Genomic DNA, 27783 nt, shown 5'->3' with positions numbered 1-27783 from the left:
AAATACTTTTTGTTAAAAGTTAGAATAAATTTTTTATTGGTGTCTGTATTTTTAATATTTGTTTTATATATATTAAAAAATATCTTTAAAATAAAACGATTTGTAAAACTTATAATGCATTTGAGTTATATATAGATGACTTTATTCAAATTTTATTCTTATGTAATATTTTATTTTTTTAATTTTTAGAATTATTTTTAATATTTTTTATGAAATATTTATTTACACACTTGCAACGCGTGTGACAAGAATACTGGTAAATATATAAAATAAATGAGGCTTAATTTTATAAGATATATGTTTCAAACATAAAGGTCTAAGTTATATACAAATTCAAAATAAAGGGACTGGAAATAATTTCTCAAAGTAGATCGTCAAAATAAAGCTAAGAGACCACAATAAACGAAGGAAATTACAGATACACCACTGCCTCCAACCAAACAAAGACCCGAGCTAGGGTTTTGGATTTTCACTCTCTCCTTCTCTCTCAGCAACCAAACAAAGGCGTTGCAGAAGAAGAGAAGATAACTCGGTCAACAAGAATGACGACTGTGGTCCCCACATCCGAAGAGGATCCAGCCCTCTCCGTCGTCCGTTTCACCTCCGAACTCTCCTGGTCCGACGCCGGCCCCGAGGTATCAGTTTTTTTAAGAAAAATCTTAAACGTCTCCTAAATTTATAAATCTCACTTTTTAATATTATTTTTATTGAAATATTCTCACTTTATAATCCTTCTTGAATTTGCTTTTATTATTATTATTATTATTATTATTATTATTATTATTGATTGGAGAAATTATTAATTTATTTTGCTTAATTTTGTATGTGCGGTGGAATTTGGATATTGATGTTATAAACAAAATAATTGTGGAAAATGTTAATTGAGAATTGCGTGTTATGATCGGATTGGTTGGTATGGTAGGTAGCGGAACAACAAGTGAGTAGGCTGTGTGTGGAAGCGCAAGAATGTATGGTGAGGAATAGGTGGTTGGATTTGACTTCATTAATGTTAACTTCAGCTGATATTGTTTTTTCCAACTCCAAGGTTTCCGAGAAAGGTACTTCTCTTTTCGCACGTTTCTTGCCAAGAAACTAAAATCTAGCTCTGAATTGTTAAGTGGTTATGTACAATATATGAATTAGATGCAATGAGATTGCAATTTTTCTTGATATCAGCTTCTAATAATCTTAGGGAGCAGAGGGCGGTTTTTGTTAGTTTGTGATATTGGTTGTATTTTGAAAGTGATTGCTTGTTATGCTTGTGATTCATGATATGGATTTGAAGTGTTAATTGCAATTGTACTGATAAATATCAAAAATAAATTTTATTTTTAATCATATAACTCTCTTTGCTGTGATAATTCATATGGTTATGTAATTGCAAGTTGCTGTTCTCGGTTGATATTTACAGCTATTTTTGGCAATTCATCGATTTCTTGGCTATCCAGAGTAGTCTTCTATGCAATAGCCATAATCTGTTGTCCTACTCTTTCTGTCCCTCAATTTTCTTCCAATAAGAGTTGTGATTAAGAATCAGGTCAACAGTTGAGTTTTTTAATGACAAGTAAATAGGTATCTTGTTGAACCATATTTTTCCTTTTCTTTTGACCTTGTTGTGATACATGGTTATTTACTCCTGGATTTTTGTACTTAGTGGACTGTGTTTTTATTTTTTAGTATTAGAGAAACATTTTTATTGAGTGAAGAAACGAGAACATTAACAAAATGGGAACTGAATGTCTAATTTAGACAGCTTGAACCTTGTCAAGCAATAATGACATAGATAGAGATATTATAACTTGCATTTCTATTCTTACAGATACGCGTCATAATTCTTACATAAGCATAATACGTCATTTATTTTCTTCTGCCTTAGATCTTGAATGTATCTTCACTGTCATTTGCAATCTTGTCACAAAGTCTGAAAGTCCAGATGAAGAACTTGAGATGGCAAAACTTATATGCGCAAAAATTATTCAACAACCAAGTGACAAGCCTGTGCTGCGCCTAAAGATGTAATATATCACATTGAGTTTGATTACAAGTTATAATTTTTTTGAAGTCACTATCTTACACTTGACTTCTTTGCCAGCTTGTTCAATCTATACAACCTACTGGATAATGTGTACTGCCGGTTCTATGTTTACATGAAGGCCTTAAATTTGGCCATGAGTGGAAAAGTCACTGAACACATCATTCCTTCTTGCAAAAAGATTGATAGCTTCTTGAAAGAGTGGAATCTTGAAGTCCGGGATCAGAGAGAGCTTTTTATCTGTGTTGCCAATGCACTAAAAGATAGCAAGAGGTGTGATAGGAAGATATTTAACAAATGAAAATGAACTTTCCTTTTTATCTATTTAAGTTTCATTGTGCATTTATGTTGTTTAATTAATTTCACAACTGTGCGCTACCCTTATTTTATTGTTGCAGCTCTGCAAAGGATTCTTTCAAATTCTTGACTAGGTATTTAGCCACTTTCTCTGGCGAGGATGCTTATATAATGGGCGAAGCCAAGGATGAAGCTGCACGTACAATTATTGAATTTGTCAAGGCACCTGACATGTTTCAGGTATTGCTTAATCTTGGAGATCCTTTACATCGCAATCTTCCTGCATGCTTACATGAGAAACCATTTTGTAGGCTGTCATGATGTGTCCAATGTGAAGGAAAAATACATTAACCACCGCCATAAAAGCCAAATTATCTTAATTTTCTGTGAACACTCGCTTTTTAGAGAGCTTCCATAACAGTTTATTTCTTTATGAACTGTGTCTGGTGAATTTTGTTTATACAGTGCTGTAATTTCTGCTGTGATGTTCAAATGGTTAAAACTTGTTTGGTCAGAAATGATAGGACATATCCCTGAATATGGTAATGAAGTTCTAATATAAGGGGACTTTGAAGTTCTTGAATTAGAGTTTTAATTAGAATGAAAATGCTGGTTGTACTTCAGATTTCCATATCTTGGCTTTTTTTTTTCCTTTTTAACCCTGGTGGTCAGCTTACTTTTTGAATGAATTTATGGCTTCTACACTGTATACTTTTAGTGTATTATGTTATGAGCATCAATTTTCTTTTTTCTTTTTTTCCCTAGTTATGACACGTTGCTTTTGTATCGATTTATTTTGAGTTTGTTTAAGATTCTTTTTTTGCCTGTCTTGGCCTAGCTTATGTATGTCTAAATTTGGGATTCCAGATACTGATTTGCTTAGTTATATTGCAGTGTGATCTACTAGATATGCCTGCTGTTGCACAATTGGAAAAGGATGCTAAATATGCGTTGGTATATCAGCTCCTAAAGATTTTCCTGACTCAGAGGCTGGATGCTTATCTGGAGTTTCAAGCTGTGAATTCTGCTCTTCTGAAAAGCTATGGTATTACTTTTGGACTTGTGCACTCCAGTCATGGCTGTTAGATGAACTGATATTTCTTCAAAGCTTTTTCTGACAAACATTATCTTCAAAAGTAAATTTATTTTCATTCATACTTTGTTTTATAGGTCTTGTTCATGAAGATTGTATAGCGAAGATGCGGATGATATCACTGGTGGATCTTGCTTCGCATGAATCTGGTCGGATTCCATATACCCTCATCAAAGATACTCTTAGGGTAAACTGGCTCACCATTCTGCTTTTACTAAATTCACCATTGTCTTATATACTCACTTTGTTTAGGCGTCCTTGCAGATCGATGATGATGAGGTGGAATTATGGGTAGTGAAGGCATTAACTTCCAAGTTAATTGCCTGTAAAATGGACCAGATGAATCAAGTTGTGCTTGTGAGGTAGTCTCTCTCTCTCTCTCATGATTATAGCAGGACTACAGTGCTTATAATTTATTGTGATTTGTAAAAGTGAGTTTCCTTTGAATATAACATTGATGTGATGTGCAGTTCTTGTACTGAGCGTGTATTTGGGCGACAACAGTGGCAGGTGCTTAGGACAAAGCTTGGTACATGGAGGGTAAGAATTCTCATAAACAATCTTGCTTAACTCTTGCATTTACCATCTGGAATATGCCTTCTGCATTGTGTTATCCTTATTGGACTCTGACACTGAAGCTCCATGTTTTCCAGGATAATATTGCAAATGTCATAAACACCATCCAAGCTAACAAGATCACCGAAGACAGCTCACAGGCAGTTCAGGGATTGATGATTCGTTAGGGGTCTTTTTCTCTGGTTATTTATTTATAAGGTCAATCCATAGCTGGAGATGGAGCTGGGTCCGTTGGAATACATCAGTACTTTTGGTTGTCATTTACTTCAGTTGGAAATTGATAGTGTCTTTGGGAAAATTTTGAGAGAGGAGGTCTTCTAGGCGTTTTAACATTTACCATGCGAAGTGATTTTATGTAACAAATTCAATGTCTACTCTCCTTATGTGGCAACTTTGGTTTCACTGTCACGAATATGCTTTTTGAGTCATGGCATGCGCGTTTCGTTTATGTCCCTAACCATTGACTACTCTGGACTTTTGGTTCCAATCAATTAGCAGCTTAATGGATGTAATGCATGGCTGGTGCGCACCTCCATTCGAAAAGCAAATCACATGATTGGGGGAAATCTTTTTGTATGTTTTGATTAATAGAGGCTCTGTTTGGCTCCATGCGAAACAGCCGACAGGGCTAAGCAGGCCTTGGGACTGGTTTCTAGGGCTGAAAACCCCAACCTTGATTCAGAACTATTGGTGTCTCGAAACTTAACACTGCTTTTTCACATCTTGGCAAGCTGACTGTTTGAGTTATATCGATAGAAGTTGATATCCTTTTTTTATAAACACTGCACAAAAGAAGTGGTAAGGAATTAACAAGGTTTCATGAAAACTGCAGAGATCGAAAAAAAGTGGAAAAAGAAAAAGGGCAATCTTCCATATATACTCCTTTACTTTGAAAGATTGTGTTGGCTATCAAAAAGACTAGTGCAGTGGAGAAACTATCCTTGCCGCTCTTTCTGTAGTGTATAGTAATCAATGAAGTTAGTGAAAAATTAATCTCGAGGAGATGTAGCTCAACTAGTCAGGTTATAGGTTTGTTTTTTAAAAGTCAGCAGTTCGAGTCCCACAAACTTTAGAGTTGTTGGAGACTTATATGGTCGTTAACTTCAGGGTTCATAAGATTAGTCGAGATACGTGCAAGCTGACCCTGACATCCACGTTAATAAAAAAAAATATTTATATATATAATCTCTAAAACACTAGAAGTCCTTCTAACACCTTGAGCTTATTATTTTGTTTTGTTTTAATGCAATCTACACAACAATTAAAATCAAAGAATAAATAGAGATATGACCTAATCTTCTATGTTATAACATAGAAGATCTTTCATTTATAACACTAGATTTAATGCCGACAATATTACCATGCACAGTCGTAAGGGATATTGACTTTATATAAATGAAGAAAATACAAACGAAATCAAAATTAAAGCATAAGGTAAAAGTTTTGAAAGTGAAATAAGATTTCTTGAAAATAATGGAACATAAAAGGTTCTTTTAAAGTCTAAAACAAAGCCAGAACTAAGAAACCTTCATACGTGAAAGCTTCTTATTTCATAAATAGATGGCACTTTTATTTTCCATCAGTTTCTTTTTGTTTAAGAAGCCCTCTATGATATTAACAATTTAGATTGTAGAACTATAATCAATTCACTAAGTGTCATGAGAACATGAACCATATTAAAATCAAAATACACTAAAGAAATACAATTACCTTTCTTTTCAAGCCAATACTTGAATTTCAATGGTGATGGTGGTGGTGGTTACTGATTAGTAATAGTAGTAGCAACAACAATAATTATTATGATTGTAGTGGTGGTGGCAGGCCAACAATAAATGTGCTAGTTTTACAATAAAACTTAGCACTCAATTAATGCTGTTAACTTTTTGTAATAGTAGTTACTTTTATAATTGAAAATGTTGTGCCTATTACTTAATTATATTTAATTGTAAACTTAAATATGATATAAAAATTATTAACTAAACTTTATGTTAATTATCAGTTATTTATGTTTAGAAAAATCAAAACAATGCATAGAAACATTATGGATAAAAATCTTTTGTTTTGTGTAACAAAATAATAGCAATAGCCCAGAGCTGAGGGTGCTGGTTTTACAATAGAACTTTGTTGTCAGGTTTCAACTCCTGACCTCCATATAATTAATTTTTCAATGAAAGTAAGACTTCCATTAATTTTACAATCGAACTTTGTTGCCAGGTTCCAAAAAATAATATTTTAATTTTAAAGTAAAACAAGGGAAAAAATTGTCGCATGAGTTTTTGATGAGGTCAAAGTATAACTATGGTTTCACTCTTTAGCTCTTTGCTGAAGTTGAGAATCTGAATAGTTAACATTTCTCTCGGAACTAAACCATAGTTATACTTTTACAAAGAGTAATGTACCTTCTAGCTATGGGAGGAAACTGTAAGTCAATCAATAACTTGTTGGTTCTACACTTTTTACCATGGATTTGTCCTAAATGCATCTCTGAAGAATAACTTGCTGCATGTCAAGAAATTTGGATAATACTAATTTACTTGATAATACCTAATGATGATTGACAAGGCGGGATGAAACAGGCCTTACCGGTCAAAAGTTGGGCTATTGGCCCAATTAGAGAAGAAAGAAAGAAGGAAGAAGAAAAGAAAAGGAAGCCCTACTGGCCAGCAACAACCCAACTAGAGGGGGGAAAGAAAAAAAAGGGATGGTGTGGAAACCAAATGAGAGAAGAGAGAGAGAGAGAGAGAGAGAGAGAGAGAGAGAGAGAGAGAAATAGGTCATTAGAGTGCCATAAATGACTTTCTATCAATGTGCACATTTCAAAAAGATCCCCTCACCAAGATGAAGCTAGTGCCATAGAAAGAGACCAATCGGACAATGGAGGGTTCATATGCCACCTAAAGATAGTGAAGCTTAGCACGCAATGGCGCATGTCTTACACTCGCCACATGTATTTTTTGTTTTCTTCTAATTCAGTCTCTAATTTCTACACCGCTCCAATTTAGTCCTTAAAGGTAGCTTGATGAAGGCCTTAACCGGGCAGAGAAGAGTAAAAGGGAAAAAAAAAAAGAAAATAGAAGAAAAGGTAGCCCAAGCAAGCCCAACGAGGGTCCTATTAGGGAGAAAAGAAGGAGAATGAAAAAAAAAGGTTGGAATACCAAACAATGTTTAAGCACGTTCATGCCCCTTTGAACATCTACTTGGATTCTCTTTTTACAAGTTATCACTACAACACCCACTTGAATTTTCCAAGTCGTTAGTGACACATCCACTTGAAAGCCTTGTTTCACAAGTTAACAGGATGAATGCTAACATGAGCAATCGCTCCTAACAAGCTAATTGTGCAATTATTCATGAAGAATCAAATATTCTTCATGATTAACCTTATGAGTAGGTCATGAACCTATGCCCTACAACACAAATAAATATATTATAAGGTATATAAATATCCAAGGATCACCAGTATAGAGATCGCAACATAACAAATTCACACACATAAACTACAACAAACATTCACCTACATTTCCACTCTATTTATATACATTATTTTTCTTTAATGATTTGTTAACTTAGACATTAAAGGACCTGATATCCTACATGTAGGATTTGTTTTGTAGAAAAACATGGATTATCATCTTAAGTCCAAAAATAAAAAACTTTCAAGCCTATTAAACAAGCATGAAAAGACCCAAACCCATATTTATTTGAAGTTTTTTTGACCCTATCAATGTTATTCGATAAGATTATCAAAACTCTAAAAGACGTGACGAAATCACTCTACACACAAACACAAAACTATTCATTACTACAAAAAAAACTATGATTTTGCCATTAGAAAGAGAGTTGGATGTCTTGATGTTGGGGGCAATACGGTCATTTTTAATGGCTCATTGGCCATTAAAGGATTGTTGTGGGCGTACATGTATCTTTTCCACCTTTTAGAATAGTAAACTGAGTAATATATCCCCATGTAAAAAAAGAAGTATTGTTGACTAAAGGTATTTATGTTTTTTTATTTTTAGAAGACAATAAAAAAAACATCTTTTTCCTTTGAATCGGAAACAAAATAAGACATGCGTGCAAGGGTAATTTCATATTTTCACGAAGGTTTTTTTGTTATTTCCATATTAATGAAGGGTATTTTGGTCTTCTAACGTTGAATAATTGATTTTTTAATTCAAAAAGCTGTTGGCATATGCTCTCCACACATCAATGCTCTTTAGGCGACGCATGCATCACCTTCTAATTGCCAAACCCACCCTTCCACTGTGTTCTTAAAAGTGTTGTGGTGTCCTTTTCCTCCTGGTGTGATGTGTGACGTTAGATGATGCATAATTTTTCATTGTGGTCGTTTATTTTTTTTTCTCTCTCCTCCACTAAAAAGTACACATTGATTCTCTTTATTTTTATAATTTCACTTTTAATCCTTATTCTTTTGATTTCTATTTTTTGTTTTTGACTTTTTTTATAAAAGTTTTGTTTATTTTCAATTTAGTCTTTTTTTGTTTTTGACTTTTTTTTATAAAAGTTTTGTTTATTTTCAATTTAGTCTTTCAATTACAATTTATCATATATTATTTTTTTAAATTTGGTACTTATTCTTTTAATTTTGAGTTTTTTCCCTTAGCTCTCTAGTTAAAGTTTTATTAGTTTTTAATTTTATCATTGAATCAAATTTATGATATATTATTTTTTTCAATTTAATCTCCATTCTTTCGATTTTTTTCCATTTTGTTAAAGTTATATTTCTTTTCAATTTAACCCTCCAATAAAAAAAATTGGTTACCCTTTGATTTATTGTTTTTATTTTGATTTTCATCTTCAATTTTTTTTTAATTACAATTCTTTGTTTTAGATCCTTTTGTATAATTAAATTTTTTTTCTCAGTTTCATTCTTTAGTGTTTGATATACCAGGGATTGAGCTTCACGGTTTTTCATTTATGGTGCTTCTATTCTAATGATCAGGGTTACAGGCTTGAAATGTTAACGCGAAACAACATTTTTTTTTTGCTAATTTTATTTTTTGATTTCATCGTTGACTTCGTATTTTTTTTAAAAAAAGAGATTGTCTTTATGGTTTACTTTATTTTATTTTCTATCATTTTATTTTAATTTTATGACCTGAGCAATGAATTTTGTAAGTTAACCTAAGTTTGGTTACCTTTTTATTATCCAAGTTATATGTCTATCATGTTACCATGATATATATATATATATATATATATATATATATATATATATATATATATATATATTCTATTTACTATTATTGCATATTTTTTTATTGTCTAATTAAAATAGAACTAATTTATTATACCAGGTCAGCCCTATAACCGAAGTCATTGGTTCTCTTCTTCTTTTTTAAAATGTGCTTGTGACACCTAAAGTATCACCATTTTTTATTTTACTATAATTTTGATTTTTATTCTAATTGATACATTTTTTAATGTCTTTTTTTTTTAAAAAAATAATTTTTAATTTATGTTTCAATTAATATCCCTCCTCTGTCATTTTTTTTTATTTTTTTTGTGAATAGAAGTTCTTTTTTAAAAAAATTATTTTGTATGTTTAAATTTTTGAAGATATTATTTTGATTCATTTATATTTTTTTATGTTTTAATACAAATGAATTTTATTTTAAAAAATAAAAAATATTTATTTTAAAAAATAAAAAATATTTATTTTTAGAAAATATTTATTTTAAAAAATATTTTAAATACATGAAACATTGCATACTAATTTTTTTCCTTTTATTTTATTCAATTAGTTTTATATTTTGGTCCATTTTTATTATCACTTAATTGAATAAAAAACTGATTTTAATAGATAAATTCAATAAACATAACCATATAAATATTCTATATTGTATAATCAAATAACTTGATCTACATTGATCTTTTGTTTTTTCTAGTTTTGCTTTGGGTTAATGATTTTTCTTATTTATTTATAAAGATAAGTATCAATTTATTTCATTTAAAATATTTTCATATTTTTTTTTTCTAAAAATACACTACCCAAGACATAGATGGGTCAAATATCTATTTTTTTCTATATGTTTCAAAAGTGCTATTGAAAAATTTTGAAATTTTTTTATTTTTTTCTTTGCTTCAAATTTTTTTTGGTATTTTTAGATCATTTTTATACATTAATATCAAAAATAATTTTTAAAATATAAAAAAATATTATTTTAATATATTTTTAAATAAAAATCATTTTAAAAACAACCACATTTATAATTGTTTATTTTTCAAGTGCTAGAGTCTTTGGGGTAAGCATTTTAAGCTGTGATGTCCAAACAAAACAACACGCATTACAAGTAATAAAAATTGATTTAGTGGCCGTTTGGGAGTGTGGCTACGGGTGAGGTTCACCCGCAGCCACACATGACAGTGTTTGGTTAAGGAAAAAAAATACGTCTTGCTGGTAGGACCCACTAAAATCAGAGATTGGACCGCAGGTTTTAAGAAGCAGCATTTTGCTGCTTCTCGTGGTGGGAAAGGAACTTCAACAGTGGAGCATGGCTCCACTATCCAGTGAACAGTGGAGCCATGCTCCACTGCGCACTGTTCACTAAGTGAACAGTTTTTTGTTTTGAAAAACCAGCATGCAAAGTTTTTTTTTCCCAAAAAACTAGTGCAGTTAATTAATTGCACTCACATTGTTCGCGTGAATGTGAACGTGAACAATATTTTATTTTTATTTTTTTAAAAAATTAGTTTAAGGTGAATTAAATTTAATCGTACTGTAATCTCAATTTTATTCATGATAATATTTTACCTAATTTTATTGCACGCAGGATAAATCATGAAAACTGTAGTTATTGCCGAATGAATTTTGTACGTAATAAAATTGTTGATTTTTTTAAAAAAATTATGTTTTACTCAAAAAACTAGTATTTAATATTATTTAATAACACTACATAAATTAGAAGGATATCGCATGATGACGTAGTATTTGTGAAATTTGATCGCAATTCCAATTATGTTCTTGCCGGGTTCGGCCTAGTTAAAAAAAAATTCAGTTTTTATTTTTATTTTTATTGTGTTCTATTCAAAAAATTAGAAGGAGATCGCTTGATGACGTAACAAAAAATTCATTTTTTGTTGTTGCGCGCTTAAGAAACCATGAAAAATATAGTCATTGTTGGATAGATTTCGTATATGATGACATTGCACATAGTTTAATGGAATAATAAAAAATATTTGATATCAATATTATTTATTTCATGATGTAATAACAGTAGTTAAATCTATAATATTTAAATTAAAAATCATTAATATTAAAATATATTTTTTTAATTATTTTATAACCTCAATTTGAAAAGCATTTTTTTAACCAAACACATTAAACTATTTTTTCTTTAACCTCAATTTCAACCACAGTTTTAACCAAACACCTATTTTTTCAAACCAATCTCAACTAAAAGTACTTTTTATAAAACAATTTTTTTCAAACCACAACACCTACTGCAATACCAAACACAATCTTAATTTACCTGAATACTTAATTGAAAGAGTCTTTCTATCTTTGAGGACTTAAATAAGAATTTCCAAAATGTTTAGGTACCACTTTTGTGGTTACCAAATAGAAGAGGCGCAGAATTGTAAATATCCGAATCAAAACTAAAAACCTAGAAGTATATTATTTTTAGGGTTTTCTGAAACTAAAAACCTCAGACATCAGGAGAGCTGCTGTAATCAGCGGTTGTGCAGAGAAAGAAAGAAGATGAGCAACAAACAGGGCCCCCCAAAGCACCAAAACAACTACGCTTGGAAACCCAACGCCGGCCGCAAAATCAATGAAACGGTAACCACTCAATCACGGCAGCTCATCCCATTCAAAAGCATTAAGGTTTTTTTTTTTTTTTCTGTAAATTATTGATTCTAACTAAACTAACCCAGAAATCATTTCAAAGTAGGAAGTTGGAGGCAGGCTAAAACCCTTGTCAGAGATTACTGGGGTTTGCCAAAGATGTAAAGACCAGATTGATTGGAAACGTCGGTATGGAAAATACAAGCCTCTTACTGAGCCTGCTAAATGGTAAAGCTTTTTTTCCCCTTGAGAAGTCCTTTTTTCTGTTGTTGTTTTTGGAAGTGAACAAGAAAGTGTCCTTTTTCACATTGAAAACTAAAGCGGGTAACTTGAATAATATGAGTATGTTGTGATTTGATCGAATGTTTTATTGCATCGCAGTCAAAAGTGCTCAAAACGTTCAGTGCGTCAAGCTTATCATAATTTATGCACTGGTTAGTTATCTTCTTTCTTTCTTTCTTTCTTTCTTTCTGTTTAAGTTATTGAAATTTTCCTTTGTTTGGAAGGAAGAATGTTGGTGTTAATTTTGTTATGGGTTTTATATATATATATATATATATAGCTTGTGCAAAGGAGCAAAAGGTGTGTGCCAAGTGTCGATGCCATGTGGACCGCATAATTGGAAGGTAAATGGGATTTATTTATTTATTTTATTTATGGTTCTCGGTGTGTGAGTTCTCATATTTGATTTTGAAAGTTGGGTGGGTTTGTTGTTCATTTGATCTGTAGAGACCTTGCCGATGTAGAGGCTGAGCAAAAGACACTTGAGGAGGTATGATTGTTTGGTTCTGTTGTGCAATTTGTGTGTGTGTGTTTGAAAGTTAAGGTTGTTTTTGAAATGTCAGGCAATGGATTTTTTTTCGTGGTTTTTATGTATTGCAGGCAATTAAGAATGCTCGAGAGAGGGATCGGAGGGCTCTCATACGTGCTGTAAGCTCTTTAGGATTATTCTCTTAAGCTACTAAATCTACCTATAAGTTTTCTTATGTGTCCTTAGAAGTTCAATTGTTTTTCTTCATTTTGTAGTTCATTTTGGTTTTCACATTAGCAATTTAAACAAGAATAGAGAACTTCTGAAAGGGTAATATAATCATTGGAAGGCAGCATGCTAGTTACTCTTTTGTAGGGGTACTAATTTGTAGGTGGTTTTAAAGAATTCTACTAACAATGTCACAACTTTAAACTTGGATCAAGTGCTAAACTTTTCTAGGAGATATTTTATACAGTGAGAACTTGCTAGGATTTCTGGCTCTTTTTTGAATTTTTGCAATGATGATGTAACACTAGAAGAGAATAATTTGTTTTCCTATAGTCTAGCCCATTCCTCCAAATTACTGTTGGGTCTTGATGATTGCAGGATAATGAACATGCAGACTTTGATGTTTTTGTTTTGTTTACTGATTGTGGGTTTAGTATACTTGCTAAGATTTTTCAAGTCGAATGTCAGCTTGGTGATGAAGATCCAGAGTCTGTCAGTCATCTAAATTTTTCATACAATTGCTTGTTTCATGGGTTGGCTTTTATCAACCTGTATTTTGTAAATGTTTTGCTCTAGGTGGATTTTGTAGTCTGTACAAGCAACAGGACTTCCCCCTCAGTCCAAATCGACTTAGAAGCAGTGGGTCCTAGTTGATCTACCTTCTGCTCTCTTCATGCCTTGCTAGAAACATTTACCTTCAAGGATGGCATCATTGTTTGATGCAAATAAATATTACACTGAGAATTCACTGAAGATGCTAAGTTGACATGCAATTTCAAATTACCAAGTGAGTAGAAAATGAAATGGAAAGGAAATTATAAATTTATTGGAGTTGACATGTAAATCTAGCTAGAATGCGCATGTTGAAGTCTGTTTTGGAAAATAAGGTGTTATTGGCAGTCACCATTGTTATCATCTTGAAGTCATATTAAAGTGAATGCGTTGATATTAAGACTTAGTAAGGAATAACTGGCCACAATTTTAGAATCCCTCTCCATTATAAGATCTAGGCTTTGTCATATTAAGAGCTCCTATAAGCTTCACCTTCTCCATCAGCAATTTTGGGCAGAAAAGTGATGATCTGACTGCATAATTCAGCTTGCTGGGAGTTTGTCACTGTATGATGTGGTCTTTTTATTAACATTTTCTTAGGAATCTCGGCTTATTATTGTCCAACTAAGATACCTTTTCATCCAAGTGCCTTAAATGAGCCTGTCTGCGTGTATTTCATGATTGAAATATTGTGTCTCTACTGTCTGATCCATCATCTAAATTTCATTCCTATATGAATTATGTCGTCAATTTAACAAACTGAAACTACTTTTGTAGTAGCTGTAGTTTCTCCTCTTGATAGTCTGTTTGGGCCTTCTACACTTGCATTGCATTGTATGAATGGTATCTGTTTTGTCAGATGAACAATGGTAATTTGACCTTTTCCACTGTCAAAATGTGTTGTGTTGATCCTATTTATTGCATCAGATGAACAAAGGTAAACCTATGGGTTTGACAAAAAACCCAACTAATGAAGGAAATAGGGTTGGAGATTTGTTCCCTTCCTCATCACTCGAGGAATATGCTGCAAAAGGTAGGGATCGCAATCGCAGTGTTAATGGTAACAAAAATCTCGGCGATGGAGAAGATGTCGATGATGATGATGTCGATGATGAGGAGGAGGGGGAGGAGGACAATGAATCTGAAAATGGAGAAAACAATGAAGATCTGGATGGAGAAGATAACCCTGAACATCAAAATGAAAATGGGGACAAAGTTTGTCATTGAGAGTGCAATGATTTTTCAAGAGCTGTATTGGATTTCCAACCAACAAGATCAATAGCGAAATAGAGATGTCTTGTAGCCTTCCAGTTTTGCTGATGTGGTGAGATATCATGTACGCAATGCAACAGCTTCCAATTTTTGTTCTCTTTTCTTTTAGAACTCAATGTGGAAGTAATTCTGTCCATTTTCACCAGTGAATTCATTGATCTTGTTAAAGTATTAACTATGCCAAAGAATGAGGAATAGTCACCCTTGCACCAAATTTGTTGAAATCTAAAATTATTAAATGACCAAGAGCTTCTATTTCTCGTGTTACCAGTTCAATTGTTGTGATTCAAGTTCTTAAATGATTGCTTCCCAGTGATGCTCGTACATCCTTTAAATTCTGACATGATTGGTTCAGACTTCAAAGGAGTTGGAGCAAAAGTATTTCTTCGGTGTTGCATGAAAATGTGCCATTGCAACACGTAAAATACAAATGTGGTGCTCTTTTTGAATGTTTTCTCATGCCCATTTCCAAATGGTTGGTTGATGCAAGATGTTGTACTTGTTGGGTCGAGGGATGTTTCAAACTATGCAATGACTTTTAACCGAGCCTCATTTGATTCCATGCATGATGAAGGAAACCGTAGTCCAGAGTAATTGGTAGAACAAGCAGCAAGCAAGCAATTATATTTGGGAACTGTTTTTCTTTAAAAAAATATATTAAAATAATATTTTTTTAAAAAAAATTATTTTTAATATTAACATATTAAAATGATTTGTAAACATAAAAAAAATATTAATTTAAAATAAAAATAAATTTAATTCAATTTTTTTCAAAGGTATTTTTAAAATGCAAAAATAAACAGACTTTATTTGATGGATCAAAATCGCATTAGCACATCAAAATAATTTGTAAAAATAAAAAAATATTAATTTAAAGTAAAGAATAAAATAAAAAAAATTAATTTTTTTCAAAAGTATTTTTGAAATGCAAAAACAAATACTCTATTTGATGGATAAAAACCGTGTTTTGAGTTGTTTTGATGCAAAATCAGGTCATTTACCAATTAAAAAAAATGAGTTCTTTGAAAATATGAGTTTATATCGTAGTTGTTTTTTCAAGTGTTTTTCACTCAGAAATATATCAAAATAATATTTTATTATTATTTTTAAAAAATTATTTTTGATATCAACATATCAAAATGATCCAAAATATTAATTTGAAGTAAAGAAAAAAAATTAAAAAATTTTAAATTTTTTCAAAAATATTTTTACAACACAAAAACAACACATGTTCTATTTGATGAATCAAAAGCATGTTTTGAGCTGTTTTGATACAAAATGGGGTCATTTACCTATAAAAAAGACAAGATTTCTTTGAAAATATGAGTTTATTGTGTTTGGTTTTTAACAAATATGTGTTCATTTTGTTCCTTGATTTATTTGAATTGGTCCCTAAACTTTACCATGTTAAAAATTATCCTTGAAAGTAAATTGAAGAGAGGATCGAGGAGGGAGGAGAGATACTAATTTTTGAAGAGTTTTTAGATTTGATTAAACTATGTTTTGAGGTTCAAAAATGGTTTTCATGTTCTTATGGTAATTCTAAGGTGTTTGGGAGTAAAATTAGTGTGAAAACTAACTTTTTGGTTCGTTGCGGGTTGGTTTTTTTTTTGTATAAAAAGATTAAAAAGTAAAAATTTTAATGTTTAATAGTCGAAACACTTTTAAAATATTTAAATAATGAAATATATATATATATATATATATATATATATTAAAAAAAACACTAAAATGACAACACATTGGATCGACTTTGGCTAACATTGGTTAGCTTGTGAAAACCACGATGTGGGGTGTGAGGTTGTGAGAAAACTATGAAACCCACATCGACAAAAATTAAAAAGTCAAATTATAATGAACTAAATATCAAAGTTCAAAAACAAAAAAGAAAATTAATTTAAAAATAAAATAAAAAAAGTGACATGAGTAAACTTATATCAGTGGTTGGCATAATGCCGCGGGCATACCAAAATGTTTTGAACATAAGAAGAAAAAAGTTAAGGTGATGCTAGGATTTCTAAAGAAGTAAAAGATATTCGAGACTCGATTCATTAAGTTGATAAAGTTTAATAAGTTCAGTTAATTTAATAACATAAAAAGACAACCCTAATTTAATCTTTCAAAATCATAACTCGTGAAATACTAGAACTGAACTCAATCAAGAAGCTCAATTCCCAATAAAAATAATAAGTCTAAAAAAACAATGTCAACTCGTGTTAATCTATTAAGCCTACGACCCAAGTTATTTGACCAAAAACACCAAATTTGGGAAATCTCAAAACTCAATTTTTAACTAATCAAATATTGAAGAATAAAATTGAAAAAAAAAATCAGTCATATAAAAGGATTAAAAAATAGCAATTATAAGAAGAAAAAAAAACTCGAGCCCACCCGGATCAACTCACCAAACTCACAGGCCAAGGTATGTGATCAAGTAGCCCAATAGAAAGGAAAATAAAGAAAATCACAAAATCTATTTTTTTTAAAAAAAAAAACATCATTAACTTATAAAACCCGTGACATGATCCATTTGACCAGAAGCACCAAATATGAAAAAAAAATAACCATGAAGCCTAGTTTTCAACAAACTAAATATTGAACGATGAAATTAAAAAAAATCAACCACACAAAAGGATTTAAAAGAAGAAAGAATAATAAAAAGAAAAAAAAGAAAAAAGATGCTAACCCACTTGGGTTAATTTGTTCAATCCATTGGTTAGGTCATGAGATTGAGATAATTTAATAGAAAGGAAAACAAAGAAAATCGTGAAGCCTATTTTGTAAAAAAAAAAAAGCACAGTAATGGGATTGAAAAAGAAAATAAGTAAATAAACATTGTCAACCATGTAACTTATAAAACCGATAACTTGAACCATTTGATCAGAAGTACCAAACCTGAAAAAACCACGAAACACAATTTTTAATAAAATTAAATGTTGAATGATAAAATTGAAAAAAAAATTATACAAAAGAATCCAAAAAAAAATATCAATTAAAAGAATGAGGATCTAATTTGAAAAAAAAAAACAAATGAAAGGATGGATAATTTTGGTTCTAAGGGTTAAATTGAAAAGAAAAAATAAATGCCACTAAAAGAATGAGGATTAAATAAAACAAATAACAAATTATTTTTTTATATAAAATTAAAAATAATTGAAAGTTTATAGAAAGAACGAGGAAAAAAAATTAAAAAATAAAAAGAATCGAGACCAAAATTAAAGAAACAAAAAATAATAAATTTAGATTGAATGATGAAATTGAAATTAAAAAAAAAAACTTACAAAAGAGCTTATGATAAAATTACAAAAAAAAAGAGGATTGACACTTAAATACTTGTAACTAAGAGGACTGTCGTGAATTTTTAAATGGTCAGTGCAAATTTCAAAGGAGAAGAAAGAAAAAATAAAAGATAAAAAAAATGTTGTCGGTGATAATCCGCTAAGAAACAACTAGCACAAGCTGTCTCTTGAGGAAGGGAATGCTGTAGGGAATCCTATGACATTGTAAAAGAAAGTTTTTCATCACCTAAGTTATCCACACATGCGTCGTTCAATGAATCATTCACATGCGTCACTTAAAAGCAATGGAATGACTGACGCACTGACGTGTTCAATGCATGCGCCAACAATTTTTTTTAGTTTATTTTATTTATAGAATTACCATATTGTACCTAGGACCAAATAATTACTATGAGAAAACCTTTATGAAATTACACAAAAGCCTCTAGGACCTTGAGAGTTTTGATTCTAAGACCAATGAGATCATTGCATTGTGCTTAAAAAAGTAAAAAACTGAAAATACCCCTAGGTCACAAGCAAGTGTTTTTTTTTTTTTTTGCTTTTAATGGTATTCAAGTAATTTTACCATGTAAAAAATTAAAGAAAAATTACTAAATATAAAATGGCAAATAAACCCCATAAAAAAGATAATTTTACTTCCCAATGCTAGTTCATTTGATTTATTTTTTTATGAAGAGCAAAAATATAGATTTACTATTACAATCCATATTAAATCAAAGCATATCTACAGTTTTTTTCCCATCATGTTTTAGATTTTTTTCAATTAGATTTAGAGTCTGCCCCTAATTTTCTCATAGAAACGGTGACGCATCACTAATAACGGATAAAATAACATCTCTTGTTTTTCTTAAGTGGTTAGGACACGTGGAACTGGTCCCATCCAGGCGAGGTGTGGCCTGCATCCCATCCCTATTTCCTTTCTTCTTCTTTTTCTTTCCTTTCTTTTCCATTATTTATTATTTGCTCAAAATAATATATCTCTCAATAATTAATAGTTATTTTATGATTTTTATATAAAGTCATTAACTACCCTTCCAATGTACGTTGATTGTTATTGACTCTTCTAATTTATTTATTTTTAATAAATAATAGTTGTATGCCTTTTTTATTGATCAAAACAAAACACATGCATACATACATACATACATACATACATAAGATATACATAAAATCAGACATAAATACATACATGGTGTTAAATATTAAAAAATAAATTTTAAATTAAAAAAAACAATTAATATTGATTTCATTCTGGTACAAGCGAATGAATAGTAAATACGAAGGGCTTGTAACACTGGGACAGGGCGCTGCTCTGTGCTCAGGGTTTTTAAGCCATGAAATCAGCTACTTGTATTAGTTTAACACTATTCAAGATCAAGAAACTTGCCTCTCACGTAGTTTAGTGATAGTAATGTGTGAAATGAAGAATCTAGGGAAGATAAAAACATTAAAATAAGATTAACATCAGGATCTGAGCCTGTAATTTGTCAAAGAGGGGAAGATATTGAATTCAAAATGCAGTCTTCTCAAGGCAATTCTAGGAAGAAAGAGACTCGTCTTAGAAGATGCTGAAGAAAAGCAGCTCAAGGTCTCTACAATGCCGTCCTGGAGGCCTTCTTACAATGCTATGTCCTCTCTTGCTCGTCAGCCTCCTCACAGTTGTCATCTTGAGTTCCGATGTCTCTTATCTTCACTTCTTCGACACCAACACTTTACCTCACTTGTTCTTCGACACCAGCGCGAATGATATCTCCCACAGCCCTATTGTTTTGCCCTATTCACTTCATAGCCAAATCTCCAATTTGCAGACCCAACTAGGAGCCTTGCTTGGGCAGCTTCACAATGAAAGCTCAGAATCAAAAGTAGCAAAATTCTCTGATCAAGTTCTGCGCATAGCCGTATCAGTGGACAAGCTTGTTAACAGCCTCTCCAGCATATCAGGCAATGCTCCTGCTAGTGGCGATGGAATGAGCAGGGTGGAAGAAGATTTAAGTGAAGCTGGGGAAGGTGAAGATCAAGAACCACCTGGTGTAAAGGTATTCAACACAGGTGAGCTTCATGAATATACCTCTCCAAAACTCAACAGGCCAAGCGGCAAAAAGAACTTTCTTGGGGTGGAGGCAATCAGTCCTTCCATTGGCTTAACATGTGCCCATATGGCCACAACTATAAAGCGTTTTATGAGTTACAAAATGTATGGTATGTGCCCAGATGATTGGGACTTGGCTCAAAAGCTTATTACCAGTGGATGTGATCCCTTGCCCAGAAGGAGATGCTTGTCAAGAGCATCTCCAAACTACAACAAGCCATTTCCTGTGAACTCCTCTCTTTGGACCCAACCTAGTGATGCTAACATCTTGTGGAGTCATTATAAATGCAAAGGCTACTCGTGTCTTGTTTCCAACGAAACAAGAGGCAGAAGAGGCTTCTTCAAGTGTGCAGACTGTTTCGATCTTTCGAAACAGAGATGGGAGATCCCAACTAACGAGTCTGTTTCAGCTGAGTTCACCATTGATCAAGTTCTAGCATTGAAGCCAAGAGAGATTCGTATTGGACTTGATTTCAGCCCCACAACTGGCACATTTGCTGCACTTATGAAGGAAAGAAATGTTACTATTGCATCAGCAACCTTAAATTTAGGGGCCCCTTTTAACGAGGTGATTGCACTACGAGGCCTCTTGCCTCTGTATCTATCGATTGGATCAAGATTGCCATTCTTTGACAACACACTCGATATCATTCATTCTACTCTCTTCTTGGATGGTTGGATTGGGAAGGAACTTCTCCAATTTGTGTTGTTTGATTGGGACCGTGCTCTTCGACCAAAGGGGCTCCTCTGGGTGGATCGTTTCTTCTGTTCGAAAGAGGTCATGAAGCTGTATTTGGATGAGTTTAAAAGCCTGAGCTACAAGAAACTACTATGGAGAGTGGTGCCAAAGACAGATAAGGATGCAGATGAGCTTTTCTTTTCTGCTGTTCTGGAAAAGCCTATTAGGCGATGAGATTGCCAAGATACATATTGGCCTAAGAGTGTAAGTAAATGATAATAACCCTGTTGGTTAAGGCATGATGAGTTCATTAAATCTCAATTCTTATTATCCATTTATCTTCATTGCTCTCTAGAAATAAGATGATTAAATCAATATGGATGTTAAGCATTTCCTTCTAACATTAAAGTGCAAAAATTACACCTTCATTCATCAGAAATTGAGCACTTTGTTGCAACACAATCCAACATTGCCTCCTAATTCTCCAAGGTGGAAGCTGGCAACAATTGATTTCTGCAAGCAGATGCACGGCATGTTAACTGCTGTAAACAATACCTGCAGTGAACTGCAGCATCTTTGACAAGCTTTCGCACTAAGCAAGTCTGAGGCAACTGCTGTAAACAATACCTTCAGTGAACTGCAGCATCTTTGGCAAGCTTTTGCACTAAGCAAGTCTGAGGCCTAACGCATACTGATGATATTGAGCACCATTTTCCCTTGCTGGTTTCTCTCACTGATGATATTGCAGTAGCGAGCGCTTAAATCACCCGAACCCAAATAACTACCATTTTGAACAACCTGCAACTCTTGCATGAAACCAGAGGACCAAATATTGGCATTGAATTCAATGAGTAATCAAACTTTATTATGGAAGAGATTTTGTTCAGACATACAACTGTTTCAGCTAAAACACTTATCTCTGTGGTCTTCCAGATAATGCAAAAATAATTCTGTGAGTTCAAAATGGAAAAATCACATTATAATTGCATCTAGCAAATATAATATTTTGCTACAAGGATACACCTGCAGAGCATCTGATTGACTCATTTATCCTAACCTTGCATTCCTGGGGAGAGTCAAAACATCCGTGCCTGGAATCTCAGATGGATTAAAAAGTCTTCAAAATATCGTAACTAATCCAGATTCAATAGCCATGAGGTTGGCTCCTCAATAGTATGATAATGCTAAAGACCAACAATGCTGTATCAGGGTTATGAATACAAGAAAAACTCTTCTGCATGTGTAAAACAACCAGTTCCAAAGATAACTTGATGGAGCCAGCTTCAGACCCAAATCTCTACATTGAGTAACAGCAGGTTCACATCTATTCATCCTTTACACACAGCCGCTCTGAATGGAGAAAAGCAAGGTATCCTCAAACTTAGCATATTGGAGACATACAATTATATAGCAATTAAAACATGCATAGAAAAACAAATGTAAACAACAAGCAAACTAATAACAAGATCACGAACAAAAATAGTCAAGCAGACATGCAGTCTGATAGTAGATAGCAGGTCCTAAATTAAACCAACTGAACAAATTTATCAAATCAAAGCCCTCCAAAAGTGAACTGTGGTCATCATCATTGAAGTTGCAAAAACAGGAGAGGCCTGGCTCACATATCAGGGAATTGTTAACAGACCATTCAAGTACCTTGTAGGTAGCTCTCAGCCAAGAAAAATCTCAAACTCTCGAGATGTATCTAAAAATTATGCTAGAAGAATAGGTATATAGTTAAATTTTGGCAACTTCTCCAATAATTATGTTAATATGCACACATTCTTAGCATCCACTCAGATATTTCCCTTACTTTAAGCTATAAAATGGTCACTATAAATGAACAAAGAGCTTTGACTTCAATAAATAGGCAAAAAGAAAAAATGGGGCAGGTCAAAGGTTAACTATATAAATCACTACTCCCTCAAGCCCATAATAAAGTAGCGTTTGGGAATGTGGCCCAATCGCTGTTTAGCACAACTTTGAAATTTTTATTTTTGCTTAAATTTTTTTTTTAATGTTTTTGGATAGTTTTAATATACTGATGTCAAAAATGAATTTTAAAAATGAAAGAATATTATTTTGATGAATTTCCAAACAAAAAAACACTTTAAAAAAGCAACCACCACCACAATATCAAATGTTACCTGACTGCACATCATAGAAAATATTTTAATTTATTTTTTAAATAAAAAAATCAATTCAAACCATATATGTTTTTTATATTTTATAAGTTGAGGTTTAAATGTTTTCTCAAATTTAAAATATGGGACTGATTTTTTTCACGACATTCTAAGCCACTGCTCATCTTCTAGGCTTGAATTTATCATAGAAAAAGAACTAATCAAATGAACTTCAGCTTGTAAATAATGTTTAGAAAAAGAAAGGGGTGAAGAAAAGGTAAACATCATTTCATGAAGCACCAACACCAGATGTCTTAACTGATGATCTTAGCTACCAACTTCAAAGAAGCATCTTTTGACCATAACTGAGGTACTACAATAGAGCACCAAATCAGCTTTCAAGCATACCAAATACTGATTGCACCAACTTTTAAATTGAATAATTTCAATTATAATATTTCCATACAACTTATAGACACCGAGTGACCAGCTTCTGGTTTCAGAGTTCTCAAATGTACCAGCTCTTGAGGAATGCAGGCCTCTCCAACACTCAAGTTCAGCATCCAGGCAGTAAAGGCCCACAGGTACATAACAGATATAGAAGCCATTTGGTTCATCCAGTTCATTAAGCTTCCCCCATGCACAAGTTACAAGTTATACTTTGATGATGGTATGAATGGATATTGTATGTTAAGCTAACTGTAAACCCTATTTAGTCAATATTCAAATGAGTGACAATACATTCCAAAGAATAAGTGCTCAATCAAGTAAGAACACAATATATGAAGATAAAACTTAATTCATTCTGCTCAAAATATGCCAAATCAAACAGATTCCAAAATACAATTCACATGACCAAAAAAAAAAAGACCCCCCAGAATGCAGATACAAGGTTTAGGCCATTCCAATAGGAGCTAATGGGACAAGGAGGGAATTTAGATGGTAGATTATGAAATGCAGCCAACTACTTGCAAACCATATTGTTGTTTGAAGCCCCAAAATCAGAAATTAACAATGTTAAAATTCTCACATAATAATCTCATTGTATGAAAAGAGATATACACATAACACCAAAGGTGAAAGAGAAGAAGGAATGCATACTCAAATATTCATAGGCCAATATCATTGTGGTTCCCCATGCTGACATGCTGACAAATCTGGGACCCAACCCTCTGTAGAAGCCTGTCCAACCATCATCCTTAATCAAGTTTGTAACAATTTGTCTTGCAGAGCTTCTTCTTTCATGTCCCATCACCTAACAATAAAAACAACAAAGTTATCAGAAATGAAGTGTGTGTGTGTGTGTGTGTGTGCACGCGCAAATAGAGAGACTAAAACCAAATAAGATAGAAGCTCCTTTTAAGCTTGGTTTACAAGAAAATCCCCATTAAATTCAGAATGCAGGATGAAGAATTTAGAGAAAATCTTGTGGTTGTAGGCCTAAGCCCAAAACTTTATCATTGCGCCAAGCAATGGCCTCTGATTTACTCTTTTCAAAGTACTTTTTTCAGAAAAGACTTCAGCATTTATTTCAAGAGTATTTTATGAGCTATATTTTCCTTTTTCAATGATGTTTTTCCATCAAGTTATAGAAAAATGAGGATGTGAGCTCCCAAAAATAGGCAAGGGTTATGAATAAGTGTAAACCCAATAGTACGAGCAGAACTGATAAAAATAAAAATCAACCAAGTAAGCAGAAATGAAATATATATTAAAGAAAACAAGGAACTACAACCTTATAAGATAGAAGCTTCTTTTAAAGTTGAATTACAACAAAATCCCCATTAAATTCAGATTGCAGGATGGAGAATTTAGGAAAACCTTATGATTGTAAGTCCAAGCCCAAAACTTTAATATTGCATCAAGCAATGGCCTCCAAATTTTCTTTTTTCCACAATACATTATCAGAAATGACTTCAGCATTTATATGAGCTATATTTTCTTTTTTCAATTATGTTTTTTGCACCAAGTTAAAATTCAAGCAAGGTTGTAAATTACCCAAAATTAGGCATGGGTTATGAAGAAGCATAAATCCAATAGCAAAAGGAGAAATGTTAACAAAATAAAAGTTCTCATCTAGCCCAGAAAAAAGATTTATTTGCAAGTAGTGGCATCAAAAGCACCAGGAAATTTGAAAAAGAAAAAATGAGGGTCAGGGAGGTGAGAAAACACTGCAGATAATTATTCAATTGAGTGACCCATACAGAAAATGGTAAACACTAAGTCGCATAGCCAACTGCCAAAAAGTCTAGCTGGAAACTTAAGCTTCATGTCTTTTTATTTGACAGAGTATTTGAAGCTAAAACTCACTGTAATGCTTAGGATTTCTCTTCCAAGGTTACATAGGTACTGGTTTACAGGTTGTCTGTGCACTTAAAACATGATGCAAAAGGAGCAGAAAGAAAATAATGAAACAAGGCAGTGGTTAAACCTTAAGTAGGTTTAAGGATACCTGTAAACGAGTCTTAATTGTATCTAATGGGGTTGTGATGCAGGAAGCTGTAGCTCCCGCAATAATTCCTCCAGTTGCCTGAACTAGTATTATAGTTGACTTGCTAGGAGCAGCTTCCTCACGATCAGTACCCTGGCCTAAAAGCCTGCCCAAAACAATCAGCAACTTTATCAGAAAAGGTTGAGAATGCACAAGTTCACAAACAAGATTTTGATTACAGCCGCTAGAACTTGTATACTTGTGTGCACGCAGTATAGCCACCTGGTGCGCTCCAAACCCAATAATGAGTAGCCATAATAGCCAACTCTTCATAACCTCACAGTGCTTCTGTCTGTCTATAACCACTATCAGTATTCCTATGTGTCATTTGACGTCAGATAAACATACATTCCAGAAACTTTTCACTGGAGTTAGGATGCCCTCCTCATGGTAGAGGACATTGAGGATTGAGGAAACTCAAATATATTATTAAGAAATTCCTTTAGTTCAATCTAGATCCTAAGTCCCAAAACTAAAATCTAAAGGCAAATCAATGCCTCTCCAATGAGAAGACAGAAAAATAAGCAAAGCCATCTCATGTCTCACCTCCAGATGATGCGTTGGCTTGAGCCATAACTCGCCCACCATACAGCACTAGATGGTGAATAAGTCATGATTGACAGACCAAACCCTCTGTAAAATCCTCTGATGCCATCAGTCCTTATAATCTTGCGTGCAACATCCAGACCCCCATTATACTTCTCATGGCCAGAATATCCTTGTACCATCAACCTTTGGCTAATCTGAACAGAATCACTACAAAGAAATTCAGCATTTTTATTACCTTTTTTTTCTCTCTGGGGAAAAAGAAAAAAAAAAGGGATGATGGGTTTGTTAGATGCAAATCCTTATGAAGTAAGTGATCGTAAATGTTGTGCACCAGAGGTCATATGATAATGCACTAACATTTTGCTTCATGGATTTTATTAAAGACATAAAATTATGAATTGCTAGTTAAAAATTAAGGTTGCTCCTACATAACGTGAAATTCAAACCACAATGAATAGATAAATAAACATCCCTTGGAAGCTCCTTTTATTTTCCTCATTTTTACAATGGGATTAATGCTGAAAAGAACAAGAATCACATACCAAATCAATGGGAACAAAGACAGCTTGAGAACAAAGAGACGCTGCCATGCCAGCAATACCATTTGCTAAGGCTGCTTGTGTTGGTTCAGAGAAATTAAATGGCTCAACCATCTTGAAAGCAGTCACTTTCGTGGTCTCCAATGCAGTAAGAAAAATAATCCTAGCAGGAACTGCACCAGTGATGACAGTACCAAACCCTCTGTAGAGACCAGGAACCCCATCTGTTTTCAGTATGCCTCTAATAACAGAAGATGCACTTTTCTCAACACTATCCCTCGTAGCAACCTGAAGTCTAGTTTTTATAACAGACACTGGGTATAAACCAACTGTAAGCCCAGTAAATATTCCCGCTCCCACAACATAAAACTTAGACTTATCGAGCCTGCAAAATAACAGGTAGTGGAAATAAGCCAACTAGAGATGAATGAGCTACACTGTTTAATTATTTAAAAAAAAAAACTTTTCAAATCTGATATTTCCCATCATGAAAATCTTCATTATAATCACAAATACTCCCTAAACCCACTTAAAAATGGGGAAAAAAAATGAAAATCAAGTCACCTTACAATTCGTTTCAGGAAAAAAACCCGAAACCTAGCTCATCAAGCTGGTTTCTCGGTTCCTCAAATCATTCATAATAAATGCACAACGATTCAAAAACATCTCATATTAGTGCCATAAGGGAATGAAGCAATAATCTCATGTGGGTCTATTACAAGGTTCATTTTCCCGGTAACAAAACAAAAAAGAAGAGCAATAATCAATCCATGATAAAAGACGAAGTAAAAAGGTGGTTTACTTGTCCCAGTTGATCTCGGTCTGGCCAAGTGATGATGCTGCCATTTGATTTGATGCTATACTCTCTCTCTCTCTCTCTCTCTCTAAAAAAAAAGCTGGGAAATGAAATCAAGAACGTATTTTTTTGTTTAGTTTTTCAAGTCATAGCGAAAAGATATTCAGTTTTGAAGGGTTCTTTGAATTGATTTGGTGAAACAGCTACTCAAAAAACTTGAAACCCAAGAATTGGGGACTTTTCTTTTCTTTATATATTTGTTTGTTTGATTTCTTTTCGCGAAATGAATTGCAGCTAATAAAGACTTGTAGATCAAACAAAACAATTCTTTTGTTTTATTGACTTGAGAAAAAAAAATAAAAGTGTACTTTTCTCTTTTAAATTTTCAATTGAGCCCGACGCGGCTTCATGTCAGACGACAGGAAATTAAATTAGGTTTGTTTTTGACGGTGACTCCTCGAGTTTTTTCGAACCGCCAATCTTATTATGTGTTGAAAGTGATTTTAAATTTTTTTTATTTTTTTTATTTTTTTTATTCTAAATTAATATTTTTATTGATGTTTTTAGATTATTTTGATATGCTGATATCAAAAATAATAAAAATATT

At 32.7% G+C, this 27783-nt stretch overlaps 4 protein-coding genes across 7 annotated transcripts; 3 read left to right on the top strand and 1 right to left on the bottom strand.

Annotated features, from left to right (window-relative positions):
• Nucleotides 1–405: 405 nt before the first annotated feature.
• On the top strand, nt 406–4426 carry LOC133699911 (uncharacterized). The gene is made up of 10 exons (XM_062123429.1): nt 406–635; nt 923–1058; nt 1877–2015; nt 2093–2305; nt 2431–2569; nt 3224–3374; nt 3500–3609; nt 3687–3784; nt 3893–3962; nt 4076–4426. The coding sequence occupies exons 1-10, from the start codon at nt 543–545 to the stop codon at nt 4163–4165; spliced, it is 1239 nt and encodes a 412-aa protein (XP_061979413.1). The 5' UTR covers nt 406–542; the 3' UTR covers nt 4166–4426.
• A 7195-nt stretch (nt 4427–11621) lies between these two features.
• LOC133699864 (uncharacterized) lies at nt 11622–14878 on the top strand. Its single transcript, XM_062123364.1, has 7 exons — nt 11622–11802; nt 11915–12036; nt 12190–12242; nt 12371–12434; nt 12538–12580; nt 12691–12738; nt 14267–14878. Exons 1-7 carry the CDS (start codon nt 11722–11724, stop codon nt 14564–14566), a joined length of 711 nt encoding a protein of 236 aa, XP_061979348.1. The 5' UTR covers nt 11622–11721; the 3' UTR covers nt 14567–14878.
• Nucleotides 14879–19475: 4597 nt separating this feature from the next.
• LOC133700053 (probable methyltransferase At1g29790) lies at nt 19476–20912 on the top strand. Its single transcript, XM_062123618.1, has one exon. It carries the CDS (start codon nt 19476–19478, stop codon nt 20910–20912), a length of 1437 nt encoding a protein of 478 aa, XP_061979602.1.
• A 72-nt stretch (nt 20913–20984) lies between these two features.
• LOC133698308 (uncharacterized) lies at nt 20985–27521 on the bottom strand. Of its 4 annotated transcripts, XR_009843057.1 has the most exons (8): nt 27183–27521; nt 26384–26765; nt 25839–26035; nt 25254–25398; nt 23903–24056; nt 21736–22028; nt 21572–21628; nt 20985–21476 (listed from the first exon to the last, which is right to left on the bottom strand). XR_009843057.1 is itself a non-coding variant. In XM_062121188.1 (6 exons), the coding sequence occupies exons 1-6, from the start codon at nt 27224–27226 to the stop codon at nt 22003–22005; spliced, it is 948 nt and encodes a 315-aa protein (XP_061977172.1). In that variant the 5' UTR covers nt 27227–27521; the 3' UTR covers nt 21517–22002. The 4 variants fall into 4 exon arrangements, 1 of the variants encoding a protein (XP_061977172.1); XR_009843055.1 differs by having other exon boundaries at nt 21572–22028; XR_009843056.1 differs by lacking the exon at nt 20985–21476 and having other exon boundaries at nt 21517–21628.
• Between the last annotated feature and the right edge of the window lie 262 nt (nt 27522–27783).

The sequence above is a fragment of the Populus nigra genome, chromosome 7 (assembly GCF_951802175.1).
Source record: "Populus nigra chromosome 7, ddPopNigr1.1, whole genome shotgun sequence".
Taxonomy (NCBI): Eukaryota; Viridiplantae; Streptophyta; class Magnoliopsida; order Malpighiales; family Salicaceae; genus Populus; species Populus nigra.
The sequence above is the reverse complement of the archived record's forward strand: the minus strand, read 5'-3'. Positions and strand labels throughout refer to the sequence as shown.

Bases quoted from the DNA above. Each gene is read 5' to 3' on its own strand.
- LOC133699911 (XM_062123429.1), top strand. From the start codon at position 543: ATGACGACTGTGGTCCCCACATCCGAAGAGGATCCAGCCCTCTCCGTC. The intron at 636-922 runs GTATCAGTTTTT...TTGGTATGGTAG, and splicing joins GGTCCGACGCCGGCCCCGAG to GTAGCGGAACAACAAGTGAG. The intron at 3,963-4,075 runs GTAAGAATTCTC...CATGTTTTCCAG, and splicing joins CAAAGCTTGGTACATGGAGG to GATAATATTGCAAATGTCAT.
- LOC133698308 (XM_062121188.1), bottom strand. From the start codon at position 27,226: ATGGCAGCATCATCACTTGGCCAGACCGAGATCAACTGGGACAA. The intron at 26,766-27,182 runs GTAAACCACCTT...GTTATTTTGCAG, and splicing joins ACCGAGATCAACTGGGACAA to GCTCGATAAGTCTAAGTTTT. The intron at 24,057-25,253 runs GTATCCTTAAAC...TTTTATTGTTAG, and splicing joins CAATTAAGACTCGTTTACAG to GTGATGGGACATGAAAGAAG.
- LOC133700053 (XM_062123618.1), top strand. From the start codon at position 19,476: ATGCTGAAGAAAAGCAGCTCAAGGTCTCTACAATGCCGTCCTGGAGGC.
- LOC133699864 (XM_062123364.1), top strand. From the start codon at position 11,722: ATGAGCAACAAACAGGGCCCCCCAAAGCACCAAAACAACTACGCTTGG. The intron at 11,803-11,914 runs GTAACCACTCAA...ATTTCAAAGTAG, and splicing joins GCCGCAAAATCAATGAAACG to GAAGTTGGAGGCAGGCTAAA. The intron at 12,243-12,370 runs GTTAGTTATCTT...ATATATATATAG, and splicing joins TTATCATAATTTATGCACTG to CTTGTGCAAAGGAGCAAAAG.